Here is a 14,343-nt window from a genome sequence, read left to right on the forward strand (position 1 = left end):
AACAGTTACACGTATTATATACTTCCTCTTACGCATATCCAAAAACGCACACACAGGTAAAAGCACCATAATCCAAGAGCAAGAAATATTGTTCTCGTTTTCTTTTACTCACTTAAGAAAGCCTGTATATCCAGCAGAGGGCAGTGATAGGTGCTTATCTACGAGGCTCAAAATAACTCCAGTAGTCTTGGATCGTCTCCCTCTCTCTCTCTCACACACACACAGGAGCTGTTTCACCATCAAACAGCTGCACGGCATCAATCTGGATAAGCGCTTCTCTTTCTCTCTCTCCCTCTCCTTTTTACAACATCCACAACCTCACATGAGACCCGGTCCTACAAGACCTGGCACCAACCTTACCATCCATGGACCGCTCCTACAGTCCAGCACCTAAACATCGCACAACACTAGGATTTAAAATGATATAGAAAAAGCAAGTTTTGTTATTAAGCCGACTGTATTCCTCCTATTAGGTTTTGAAACTTTTGCAACCTTCTGTTTCTTCCTCTTTTTTGCAAAGATCCTGTTAAGCTCTATGGATGGGGCTGGAGCCAGGATGTCTCTAGCATTTCGAACCAGGACTCGGCAGCTTCAAGTGATGCTGAACCAAAAAAAGATCAAAGCGCGCAGAAAAAAGCGAAAGGAGTTGTTTTTGGGACAGATCTGTTTAATGGGCTTTTTGCTGTTGGTTGTATCGTGTTTTTCATGTCTGGCTGAGAAATCAGGTGAGCTCTCGTTTTGCTTCCCACTGAGTTTAAATGTCAGGGTTTTTTGAGACGCCACTTATGAGTTTACGAAACGCTTGTTTTCTCCTCATTTTTTATCGTTTTATTTCACGGTTTATTATATAACTTCTTCAGTAGCTAGTCGTTACAAAAGTATATTTTGCGTTATGAGGGTTTCCTTATTAAGTTAAAGCAGCAATGAGGATACACTACATATAAGTTGTATTATTAGTAGTACAGTTATATTAATTTAGAAGTACTGTACAGTAGATGTAATACGTAAAGAAGAAATTAAATTGGGGGATGTGTGCCATTTTTAAATGTCTGGTTGTCTGGTTCACACATTTATTGCAACATCTGTATTTAATAATCAATTCCTGCTAATGGTGGTCATGGTTGTCTTCCAAAACTTATTTACTAGGGAAGTGATGAAAGGTTTTTTTACTGTGATATGATTTTTGTCACCTATTACAAATAAATGTTGTTTTAAAAAGCCCAAGCCTGCTTTATAGAATGTTTAAGAACTCGGAATTGATTTAAGGTGTGTGAAGCAACATTCATTTTAGCATATACTGTAGCTGAGCATCGTTTCAAAGAGAAGAGAATAACTGTCCCATAGGAGGATGTCTCTCATTACCCTTCCAGGTGTAATACAAACACTGTGCATGAACATCTAACATCTGAGAGCTTCCATTTGGAATGATTAAATATAGTCGTAAATAATTTTGGGAATTCTAATCCTTTCTTAAAGCATTCACTAAGAATATGGACACAGCCAGGGCCAGTGTACAGGGTACACGTAGTTAGGCATATTAGCTGTTATTTAGTGTCTGTTCTCTGATTTAAGACATTTTTACTCTCTCCTCATCTGACAACTTCAATAACGTTGGTGCTTTCTGATGTACTTAAAATATTTTCATGATAAGATGATTGCATTAATTCCTTGTTCCTTTAAACTTTGTTCATTGCATAAAACTAAGGCTACTTTATTTGGAAGAACTACCAAGAAGACCTCCATGCTATGTCAAGCTTAGTCTTTTTTAATGTGTTATGTAATGTGTTATGTACAGTATATGGTGTTAAATTCATATTTATTGATAAAGGGCGTAACCTACTATCCAGACCTAACAGTGTTGTTTAATGTAGAAAGGTAGTGAACATATCAGTTTCGCTTTTGGAGTTTTGACAGGGATAACCTGATATCATTCTTTCACTGTTACAGTCAGTTGGACCTTTTTTAAAAATAAACTTGGACTGTCTTCTGTTTTTTTAAAACATTTGTTGGTTTTTGGTATCTTTTTTCTTGACATTCTGTTTTTAGACTTGATTTCATGTTGATCTTTGATAGCTGTATCACCCGATGTGCCGTTTTTTTTCACTGGTCTATCAGAGATGAAGACAAAGCTAAAGTGTCCACTTATTAAGTAAAGCATGTTTAACTGAGCTCCTAGCTGATGTTTTCTCATTATGTTTTAACTGAAAACCACCTTAAAGAATGCTATACTTTTAGTTCTCCTTCTCAAAATCACTATCATTATAAAATTTGTGATATTTATCAACATGTGCTCAACTCATTATGTAACAATAAAATGTATGATAGCATTTTAAAAATGTTTTGAACATTTGACTGGATTTTAAGTGCTACTGTACAGTATGTTTCTGTACATCGTAGGAACACTGTGTGATACTTGTAGGTCGCTAATTTGAAATGGATATAATGAAAAAAGCTGAGAGGCTTAGGAAACAAAAACACTGGTTTCAGTTACTCTTAAGGTTCATGCAGGGCATCACCAGTTTGTTGAGACCTGTGCTGAAACAAGATTAACTGCTTTATTCTCAAGATATTCCATACTATATATAATATACACACTGTGAATGTGTGTGAATGTCTATATTTTCTGAACAGTAAAGAATATATGATGTTATTATTTTTATTGTTTTAGAATCATAATACAAACTGTTTTTGTTTTTCATTTTGTAGTAAAACTTCATGAAATAGCAACTTGGGTTGATATAATTTGGGTCAACCTGAAAATTAGCTTAGACAAGGCAGCAAATTACATGTCATATGTTTTTAGTTACCAAGTTTTCGAAGGGGTCTACTGTACATTCTAGTGCAAGAAGACATTTGACAAAATTGGATACATCTATCCCAAGACTAGTAACCATGTTTATAAATAAGAAAGTATTGCTGTTTTAATAGACTGAATGATTTAATGAGATAGAAAATGTACAGGTCTTCACGTGTTTTCTTGATTAGAGATTGTTTTCAGATTAGAGTTAAGTATTAAGGCTAAATCATGAGCCATTTGTCATCCTTCCCTGGACTACTATGGAACCTAGGAGTTGAAGCAGCATTTCTAGTATAATAGTGATACCTAACTGTTCCCAGCAGTTTTACTACCAAATTGCATTACATACATTATTATCTTTAAATATCTTAATTAATTGCATTCTTAAAACAGCAAAATAAATATGCACATTTATGGTAAACTTAAACATAAAAGATAGGTAGATCTACTTCAGAAGGAGAATAAAATGCACCCAGAAAAAAGCATGATGAAATTCTTTGTTACTATGCTCTTACAATCTTATAGTCTATAGTTGTCAAAATTTGTTCAAATCATTAACTCCATTTTGAACTCAAAAGCATTCAGCATTTTAAGGTACTACAGCCTTTAGTTTCCTTTATTGTGTAGAAAGGGCACTCTCATCATTAAAACAGATTTCGATGTGATCTGCCTGAGTACTCAGTGAGCTCTGGATTGCAGCTTTGGAAAAGCCTTGAGAGGCTGATTTTGTAAACTCAACACAAAACAAAACTGCCATTACCTAATGCCATATCTATCACATAACCAATGCTGTCCATTATCTCAAATAATCAAATGGAATTTTTTGTTGCCAAAATGTAATATTTGACTGGGCCTTGTATTCTCCTTACTCTGAGTAGGAATCTAATCCATGATACTGACAGCTTTGAGATTTGCTGTTCATTGATCACTTCTGAGAGGTGAAGCTTCCAGAAATTTTCATATATAGTTTTTCAAAACTATATATGAAAAAGAGAAATGATAGTGATGAGTTAAGAAAAAGTTATGTGTTAGGATAGATTATAGGATAGAGGTTGTGTGTGATTTCAGTAAATCAAAATTTTCTTTACCAAATTGTTTTTACCAATTACATTTGATATATGCTGTGCATATTGTTAGCTTTAAAAGTGATTACTAAGTTAATATTAATGTAGTAGTGGGGCTTTATTACAATGTTTTTTTTGAGTTCTGACATTATTAGATTTTGGCGTGCTTGCTATTGGAGGATTGTATCTGTTTGCATAGGGAGGAAATCTCCTTTTGGCAGGCTCTCAGTAAAATATTTGTTCTTTTTGGATCTCTGAGTCAATATAATTGGATAGAACAAAAAGCAAGTATTGCATTTTCTGCAAAAACCCTATGACGAAGACTGTTTGTACTGTGTCACAGATCATGTAAACTATCCAAATCTTGGAATGTAATCAGTATTTGTAGAGAATAAATTAATGCTGTTCAATTCAACCTTAAAAAGGTGCATCACACTAATTTATAAGGTATTAGTCCTTCACCAAATGATTAAAACATGGATTTTGATTCGTTTTTCAACATGTGCACATCATTGCTCATTATTTCTAACCTATGCAAACCTGCACTATCAGCGCCCTATTGAAATGAAGTACCCATGTGATAAAATATGATATACATCTCAGAAGGGGCTCATTTATGGAGCTGACATGTTTGAACTCTAGAAAGAAACATATTGTACTTGTAGTGTGCTCTTTGACACCCAAGCATATTCTAAGATCAATCTGTTAGGGTCTCCTAAAAGATTAAAAAGTAATCCCGACATCCTATTGGCATTTCACACATTTAATTTCACTCATTTTAATTATTTACTAACCCCAAGTAAATGCAAGATTGTGAGTTACTGTATGTGAGATACATGGTTATCTATTAAAGTTTTTGAAAAAGTCCTTTTCTTGCATCACAACTGTTAAGATCTTTCTCAAGATATATTTAAAAATGTTCCTAGCTCAGATTACCTTTATCTTATCTTTGTTACCAAACTTTTTTATCAAGGAGTGAGATGATAACCATAAAGCAAACTTGGGTTTTTAACTTTCTGTGGACAGACGGATCTATTTTGTTGTCTGTGGACTACAAAATGTTGAATACCCTAAGGCTTAAGAAGAAGAAGAGAACAATTTCCCTTTTTTAAATAAATATTAATTTAAAAGTGGACTTAGTTCTTGAACCTTCTTGAATGACATGGGATGGTATGTATTTCATGGGACTGCTGAGTCTACTCTGATTTTTACTAGTGTAAGCATTATATAAAAATAGGTCAAACTGGATTGCATTTGTTAAACATCAACATGCTAAAACCGTAACATTGTACAGGAGAAATTCTACTCCAGAAAAGGAACAATGCAAATCATGTTTACTAATGAAGTGGTAAGGTATTTAGACCCACACAGTAAAAACTTACACTTCCTTAACTTTTTTGTGAATCATTTGTAAATATCTTATAAGAATTGTTCAGTATAAACAACATTAGATTGTACTAAACTACTATTACAACAGTAATAGTTTGTGCATGAAGTCACTTATAATACAGTATTTCATAATCAGTTACATATGAGGGAGACATTGAATTTCTTTATCAGGTTGAAAGGACAATTCAACAGTTCAGCCTAATGTCCAGTATTTTGCACAGGCTGTAAATCTACGTAATCTAATATGGTAGTGAATGGAGCTTTTGTATCTTAACAAAACATCACAAGGAAAACAATGTCAATTGTACCTTGACATTAATAATAGATTTCACTTGCTAATATTTGTTCTGTGCTCTCTAAGAAAAGAAACTGCACAGGTAGACAACATCATATGTCATGTCATTAAATAGGTTAGAAAGCCTGTGAACAACTACGGCAGAACATTAACAAAGATTATCATCATTCAGTCCAGTTTAATGTATCACATGCAATTATATGCTCATCTGTCAGTTGAGGTTTCTTTGAACCTGAGGATGTACAAGATGTGAGAATATCTAATATTTTTGTCATTGTGATACCACAGCTGTCTGAAGTTGAGAGGAGTCAAATCTGAGGATGCCTACAAGCAGTCACCTCAATTTCATATGTTACATAACTTTTCAATTTGGATAATATGACTTTTTCAATAATCTCCAATGATTCTGATGTGTACCCCATGAAGTAGACAGCCAACAACCTCTTAATGGAGCAAAGTCTTTTGCAATATCTTCATTGCATGTATCAATCTTTTTAAACACCATCCAAAACACTGGGAGAGACTGAGTGCAAGCTCATTAGACCAGGCAATGCTACTGAAAAAGATCAGACAGGAGCTAATATTAGACCAACAAGCCATCAGTGCAATGCAGTCATTACTAGAAAAAGTGATGGTATCCAGTGTGAGAATTGTGACTTTGTCATCTGAGGTTCTCAGACATGATGGGTGATATTTTCTTTTAAAAACAAATGAAAAATTATTTTTTTAAGTTAGGTATAGAAATACTATGGATCAGAATACAGCTATAATATCTCTCATGTCTCGTTTGTTTATCCTCAGATTATATAGCACAAATTGAGAGCTTTTTAACATTATTAACTATTTATCTTCAAAAGTCATAAGTCTCTGTTCTACAAGTGGACACCAGATAGAGTCAGATAGAGGGTGACAGGCTCACTTAGTAGGAGGAAAGTATTGGTTTGGGGGATGAATCCTAAAACACAGACTTTCCTGTTTTAAAGTGTCATGTCTTTGGCTAGCTGAGGGAGATATCCAACAGTAGCCCTACAAAGAAAGCTTAACAAAATCAGGATTGAATAAAACAGGCGACTTGATATTCACCATGAAGAAACAATCTTTAAGACAGATGACACTGGGAATGGTTTGTCCATTTTTGGTTCTCATAGGTCAATGAAAAGATGCTAACTCACTTTACCAAACAAAAATACAAATAACCTGACATGACAACCAGCTTTATGCACAGGAAATGATTAAAATATTTTTATTGGTATAGTTTAATAATATGCTTAATCCTTGCTTTACCTCTGAAATTCTAATAAACTTTATTTTATATAGAAACATTCATCTCAAACCCCTTTGCTGTACATGAAGGGCACATATAACAATACACAAAGCTGAAAGTAAATCAAACAGGATAAAAAAATAAAAAGCCCTTCAAAAAAATTAAACATTCAAACTAAATTGTATGATTTTAAAATAGTATGGTTTGTTCTTGTCTTTTCTGAAAAGCTGTGATGAAAAGCGGGTCAATAATTCCAGTTTTTAGAGACAGGGTTGACTGTTACTGGGTAGATAAGAAATAGGGTTGTCCTACATTCTCTGCTAAATATAGAATTTTCAAAATGCCCTCATTATAGATCTGATTAATGATATGACTTCCTCTTTGCTTACAGTATGAAATGCCAAAATCCCTTTTCAATGTATTCATTTTATTAAACAGGAATTTTTGTATTGCAGTTTAACAAAAATAGATAATTTATTAATAGAAAGCTCCACTATGAATAAGTTATATTAATTTCAGTATTCGTTAGAATTTCGAACTTTAAATTTCAATCCAACAAGCTTCGATCTTAATTAACATGGTATCAAATGCATTTAACTTTTTGAAATTACTATCAGTTTGTTGGGTAAGCAGTCAACGGATTGCTACCATAATTAATCTGACATTTGTTGGCAAGTTACAAACACTATTGTCAGAGGTATGATAAAAAAAGAATATAATTTTAATCTTTGAATGTAATAAAGAAATGGTACAGGAATAAGGGAGAGTGATTGAGCACTAAATATTTTCAGTTTTGAATCCTGATTTCCATACTCAAAGGACAGTTTCCACATTCTCTGATAATGTCACACCTTCCTTTTCACAAGTTTCTTTAAATTTAAATATACTATACAGGAGAGAAACAATATGCAGCACATGTATTCATGTATTTTATCATAAAAATACACAGATTCACAAACCTCAGGAAATAAGAAAGCAATTTAGAAAAATTGAGCAATTAAAGATCATGTTTTTGAGCTTGTACATTGTGACAACATACCATCCTGTAATCTGATTGTAAAAGGCATCTCTTGCTAATGTTGAGTCACTGTCAATCTAGGATGTGAAACATTAGTGGTAAAATGTTAGTCATGGAATGATAATGATGTGCGTGTGAAAGATAAATGTTCATCTTTTAATGTTGGCTTTGACGTTTCTGTACATTTAGCAAAATATACCCCTCCCCCCTTTCTGTTGAAAAATCTACATGAAAATCATTCAAGTGATACTTTGCACAATAACCACTAGAAAGTACTTGTTTGTGAAACCCATCATTACTGACTAATAATGCTTCTCCTTCTAGAAAACAAGATCACATCACGCCCAGGTCTTAGTTAGAGGGAATCGATCAATATGTTAGCAGTTTACCTCTCATGTTAAATAATGAGAAAGACAGAAGGGTAAGCAGATTGAGATGGCCCTGCTTAGACTTAAAAAAGATTTTATGTTTGTTACCTGTGGTTAGTTTAGTAATATAGGGGATGATATATTACTTACCCCTGCAGTAATGGCATAAATGGTGTTGATCACAAGATGAAATGTTTCCAAACTTCAGAATCAATAAGGCAAAACATACAAGTGTCATATCAATAAGCATAAGAGAAGCAATGTAAGGTGTAGCTAGTTTAAAGTTGAAAGTAGCTGAAACAAATCAGTTTTACAGCACTTCTACTCAAGCTCCTGATTACCACTTTAATGTATATACCCCGTGATCTGTGTCCAGTATTCAGACAGGGGTATGTTAACCCTACAGTGGACAGACAATGAAAAGCTTATTATGGGAAACAGTATTGCAAGGCAAGCATTCTACTTGCAAGCACCTTGGCAGCATCACCAACAATATGCATCAATAAATGGAGTAGGGGAAAAACCTTGCACCGGAACTCTGCTCAACCTAAATAAAACATAGGCAGTAGATTAAAATGCATGTAATAGATTACTTCACATAATCACAACCTTCAGGGTTTATTAACTCAATATAAGCCTGGCCAAGGTAATGTCTGGGACTGTTCATGGTAAAAAGTATTTAGTATGTCATCAAATATTAATGTCACCCAGTTATAGCCTGCTTGATAGGCGTCTCCGACCAAGCAGTACTTTACAAATTTCATGCATCCTCAAGTCTAATGCTATTGTTTGACAATTGCACTGCAACTTCAAGATGTCAGTAGACTAAAGACTGGAGGAACTACTCTAACTACCACTCTTGCAATAGAAGAATTATTGAACACAAACTCTGATGCTTAATTAATGTTCACCATGTTTACTGCAGACATCCAAATGCATTCATATTCTATATTCTTAATATTACAATGTACTTAAAAGAGACATTCTCACTTCTATATTGTTTTGAAGCTGAGCATTGGTCTCCTTCTGAATACCATCTTTGAAAATGTAATTAAAACGATTGTACGCTATTAGTTGTCTAGTGTGTATTAGTAATAGATAGCTGGCTTATTCTTTCATCCAGATGGGAATCTGGTGGGTGTGAATCGCTATCCAAATGTGTTTGCAATCTGTTGGCACCTTACTTGACAAGATTATTGAAAGACTCTGTAATGCAAGGCCCTACTTGATCTCTAGGATGTTAAAGCTAGGTAATATGGAGTAGCTAAGAACCGTTTCAGAATTTGCTGAGCGTGCAATCTCTGTAATAAGTAAGAAATAAAAAGAAAAATAATGAGCCAGTGCCTTCTAGTTTTCAGGATACCACATGCTGAGAAGTGGACACGTTTCCCATGAGATTGATTCTGCTTGTCATGGAGTTAAAAACCCATCTGGCTTTTTAGTAACATTTTCAGAAAGATGTTACTTATAAATTGTTTATCTGTTTTAAATATTTAATATATATTTAATAAAGAATTTCTATATCATTACTAAAACATTGCAAAAGGACAAATACAATAATCAGCACACTATTTCCTTTATTCAGTAATCCTTGTAAACTTATCTGTATATTTTCTTTATCTACAGTATAATGCTTTTCTTATGCTTTAAAACCTCTCTATTAACATCTTTTTAAAATGTATTAAACAATAGATTATTCAATATCTTACTGTAAGCTACTGTATAAAATGCTCTTCTACAGTATGTGCATTCTCGCCTGCTTGTAGAAGCTGCTACAGGCTTTGCTGTGAGATCTGATGAGTTCTTTCAACCTCACAGAATCCTCATGTTCTTTGAAGTCCTTGTTATGTAGAAATCTGTGTCTTGCAGCTTTATCAATATGTTCAGTTTTTAAACTGTTTTAAAGCATCTAAGCTTCCAGAAGTATATTAACTGGACCAATCTTGAATGCATACCTATTTGCATTGAACCAGCCTACAATAAAGCAATGGACACTGGCTGACAGGCTTTTTAATAATGGAAGGAAATCTTCTTTTAGAAAATAAATCACTATATTACTAACTTCACCATCATCTGTTCAGCAAGAAATAAAATAAGAAAAATATTTTATTCAAATCTCTGTTTTATACTCACCTCTTTGAAGCACTTCTGAGAACAGCATTCTAAAAACACCATGCAGCATGTACTATATATATATTTACCCAAAATAAAATGATTTATTGAAGTTAACTGTTAACTTTAAGACACGTTACATTTATTTTTCTCTATTGCTTGTTACTTTAATTAAATCCCAAAATATGATATTGATAAAGGAGACATTCAGAAAAAAATAATCTTCTTATTTCTGTTCTGAGTACAGAAACAAATTTGGATATCCTATTTTAAAATCCTGCTTCTTAGAGAGAAGGACTGCTTACACCTGTAAGGATACACCTGCATTTTAATTAAAGTGTACAATCTAACTTAGACAAGTGAGAATGAGCAACCTGGATATAACAAATTGATGACATTACAAGGTCAGGCATGTTAATATATTGCAATGTTTCCCAACTGGGTTGGTGTGAGGCATGAGCAGGTTTGGATTTGAACAGGCAGCATTTGTAATCACATGTATAAGATAAAAAAACTCACTTTGTCTTTTTAACTTTAAACTCACTTTAAACTGTGATCTGAGTTTCTGAGAAGCATCTGAGATTGGTGATGCTAGAGCTCAAATTAACAGTGTCAATAGTTTCTTCATGGATTAAAATATTGTTCAAAACTCATATTTTTCAGTAAAAGAAAAGTTTAGGGTGATGGTTTTAAACTGAAAAAAGGAATGTGTAGAATAAACCAATCATTCTCCTTTCTCTGGGGTTCTAGATCCCTCTTATCTAGTTGTATAGATATAATCCTACAAGTGGATTCAATAATACATGGCATTTTGCAATTAGAATGAAGTTTAAAGGGATGGTTTCTACAAACCAAAAGGTAGATTCAGTGAGTATATATCACTAATTTGTTTTAATTGCTTAATTAGCCTTGCTGTGTTGAAATTAATTTCCCTGTAGAATACATACATACTTTATAGTTCACAGATTCTTTACTGGGCAAAAATGAGAACTAAATAGTGTACACTGTTTAAATTGTTCCGGAGAGTCCTTACTCATGAAGTGCACTAATGTAGTTAATCGGTATTGCTTCTATTGTGGTTTCAAAAGGCACAATTTTTTATTTATATTTTATTATTTCAAAAATTGGTTTGCACATGTACTATAAAACAAATATACAGTAGTGTAGTTTGAAGAGTTTCTGCAGATATAGTCAGTTGAACACAGTCATTGGTATGAATTCACCTTGTTTCAGATCAAAATAATCCTCAATATCTTCTGGTCTCAAAAGCCAGAAATGGTTGTTTGCAAAACTGAAGAAAACGGTATTATCAAATTCTATAACATCTTGCATTCTGGCACAAGAGTATTTTGTTTTCCATATGAAAATATGCTGTGTATTTTAAAGCCAGGAAAAAGGCCCAAGGCAGTGTTAATAATGATCAAATTATTTTGCTTATGCTTTGCCTATTGTGAAATCTAAAAAGCTCACTAGTAATGGCTTGGCGCACAACGAAATAGGAAATTCTACACTGATGAGACGTCATTCATCCAAGATACATCATTGTCAGGCTGATGAACAATCAAATGCAAACTTCTCAAGCGAACTACAACGATCCTTAATGGCTCTGCATAAAAATATTAAGAATTTAAAGTTCTGTCATTGATTAACCTATGATTCTTGGATACTTTTCAAAAAATAAAAAGCTGTAGAGTTTTGAAGTTGAATTGATGTTACAGTACATATGCTTTCATTTTCCACAACTGTGAGCATTTCTGCCATGTTGAAGTTGACTCCTGCAATTCTTGAATCTATTAGCTATTTGCAACCAAACCAGGTAGATGTGTTGAATTTCATTTCTTTATTTGTAACTTTTTATGTTTTTAATTAGCTGGTTCTTGCTGTTTAACATGGTAATATTTCAAGTGCAAAGGTTGCTATTTCCTTTCATCTATTATCAGGATTAAGTGATTAGCAGAAAATGACTTAGTCCTGGTAAGGATCAAGGAAACCTGCAACCTATTTGCAGGGAACTATGCAATTTAAGGGGATAATGTAAAGATACTGATGTACCTAATCTCGGTAATTAACCAGAGAAATAAAAAAAAATGTTTGGCAATTTGATTTAGACATATTTAAATGTATACCTTAAACCTGCTCCTGTACTTGAAATATGGTCAGATTTTAAATTTTTTTAAGTATGTTTATTCTTCTCTGGCCTGCAAAAGAAAGGAAAGTTGTGCCATTGAGGCACATTTAAAGAGTATACAGTATAATGCTTTTTGCTAAAATATGTCTATAAATAAAGTACACCACCTTGGTTGTACTAAACAAAAATAAATGCAACAAAAGCCTATAACAAGTTCCCTTTGAGATGTCACACATACTTACACACTTCAGACTAAATAAAATAATCATTTTCAGAAATAGCAACCGATCAGCTTTCCAGGAGTGGTAGTTGGCATGTGGGGAATGTATCGCCATAACAACCATTTTCCATATTTCCATCACTGTGGTCAGACTTATCCTTAAGTACCTTTCATACTAAACTAGGCTAATACTGAATGAAAAGAAAGAAACTCTATTTGAGTAAGATTCATGTCAATACCATTTTGTGTTAGTCTGGACCTATTTTAAAAAATGCTCTGTGCTGTTATCTGTTCACAGCTACAGTCCTTCTTAAAAGCATTTAAGCAGCTGAAGGTAGTTACTGTAACTCTTTCATCGTGAAAAAATGTTTTTGGCAAGCTTAAGAGTAATATAAAATTAATTTCACTGATTAAAGTAATTCATATGTATTGTTTTATAATGCAGTGTACAATTTTGTATTCTTTGTTTCTTATTGTTTTTTCCTGATTTGAGTTTTTTCATTTGAGTGTGTGGCAGGTCATATAGATGGATGTTGACAAGACTCATGGCTTTAATTTTAGTTTTTCTGAATCTCAGAAGATATATATACTACATAAACATTATGTGGAACATTTTAAAAATGTACCTATACCTATATATGTTAATGATTGTCAACAGTAAATTCTGACACCACTTTTTAAATATCACATTTTAGTTCAATGAGGAAATAGTCAAACCCATTGTTTTCCAAGACTGCCATTTCTATTTAAAAGCAAACGATATTACAAAAATATTTTTTTTATGTAATATCATTCTGTGTAATCAGTGGTAAGTGCACAATGATTCAGTTGTCATTTGAAAAAAACTGAGGAGTGTCAGTCTTTTTGAAAAAGAAAAAAAATATTTACTGCAAAAGCAAATCTAATTTGTATAGCGAAATAAAAAAAAATCTAATACTGAAGTGTTGTCATATCCAAAGTGCTCCCTGCACAAAAATATCTTGCATTAACTGAGATTTTGAATGGATGCCAATGTGTCTCTTAAAGGCATCTGACTGAACTCCACACCAAATGTCAAAAAAGAAGAAATAATGTTCAGTCCATTGTGTGTATTAACCATGTGTTTTCACTCAGTGACTCATGGACCCCCAGTGCTCACTGTTACGTCACATCTCCATAGTAACTTATTTCCCAGTGCTCATTCTAGTTCATTGAACAGGTAATGTTATCACCATAAAACGTGTCAGAAATTCACAAGATGTCCATCGCAGATACAGATGTCATACAGTCACAATCAAACTCAGCTTTGTGTTCAGTAATGAAAGTGGTGTAATATTATACATGATTTGTGCTTGAGAAGCAGATCAGACTCCTATAGGAAAGACTGTATAGATGAAATATAAAAAACTGATCTTACTGTGTACTGTAAGCGCATATTCCTTTGCTCAGGACCATTACGTGTAATGCAGTTTTTTAGCTGTCTGTACATTTAAAAAGTGCATAGTAAGAAGCCCCTACATTAAAATGACACATTTTAATACACTTACAAGATCGGGTTTGGATGCCTTCTATTCAGCAAAAATAACTATAGTTCAGCTGCATTGAAAATAATCTTTGTCTGCAGATTTGGCTTTAAACAAGGCAAATGGTGTAAATATTTCAAAAGATAGATTATTGCCTGCTAGTAACTGACTCAAATACGGGAGGAG

General features: G+C 33.3%; 1 protein-coding gene across 1 annotated transcript in view; it reads left to right on the forward strand.

The window, feature by feature from the left end:
- Nucleotides 1–205: 205 nt before the first annotated feature.
- slc24a3 (solute carrier family 24 member 3) overlaps nt 206–14,343 on the forward strand; it is a 107,344-nt gene continuing 93,206 nt past the window's right edge. Inside the window, exon 1 of the mRNA XM_006638755.3 lies at nt 206–725. Coding sequence (XP_006638818.2) covers nt 536–725 — 190 coding nt within the window. The 5' untranslated portion in view covers nt 206–535. The remainder of the gene's footprint in view (nt 726–14,343) is intronic.

This window comes from Lepisosteus oculatus, chromosome 17 (assembly GCF_040954835.1).
Source record: "Lepisosteus oculatus isolate fLepOcu1 chromosome 17, fLepOcu1.hap2, whole genome shotgun sequence".
Lineage (NCBI taxonomy): Eukaryota > Metazoa > Chordata > Actinopteri > Semionotiformes > Lepisosteidae > Lepisosteus > Lepisosteus oculatus.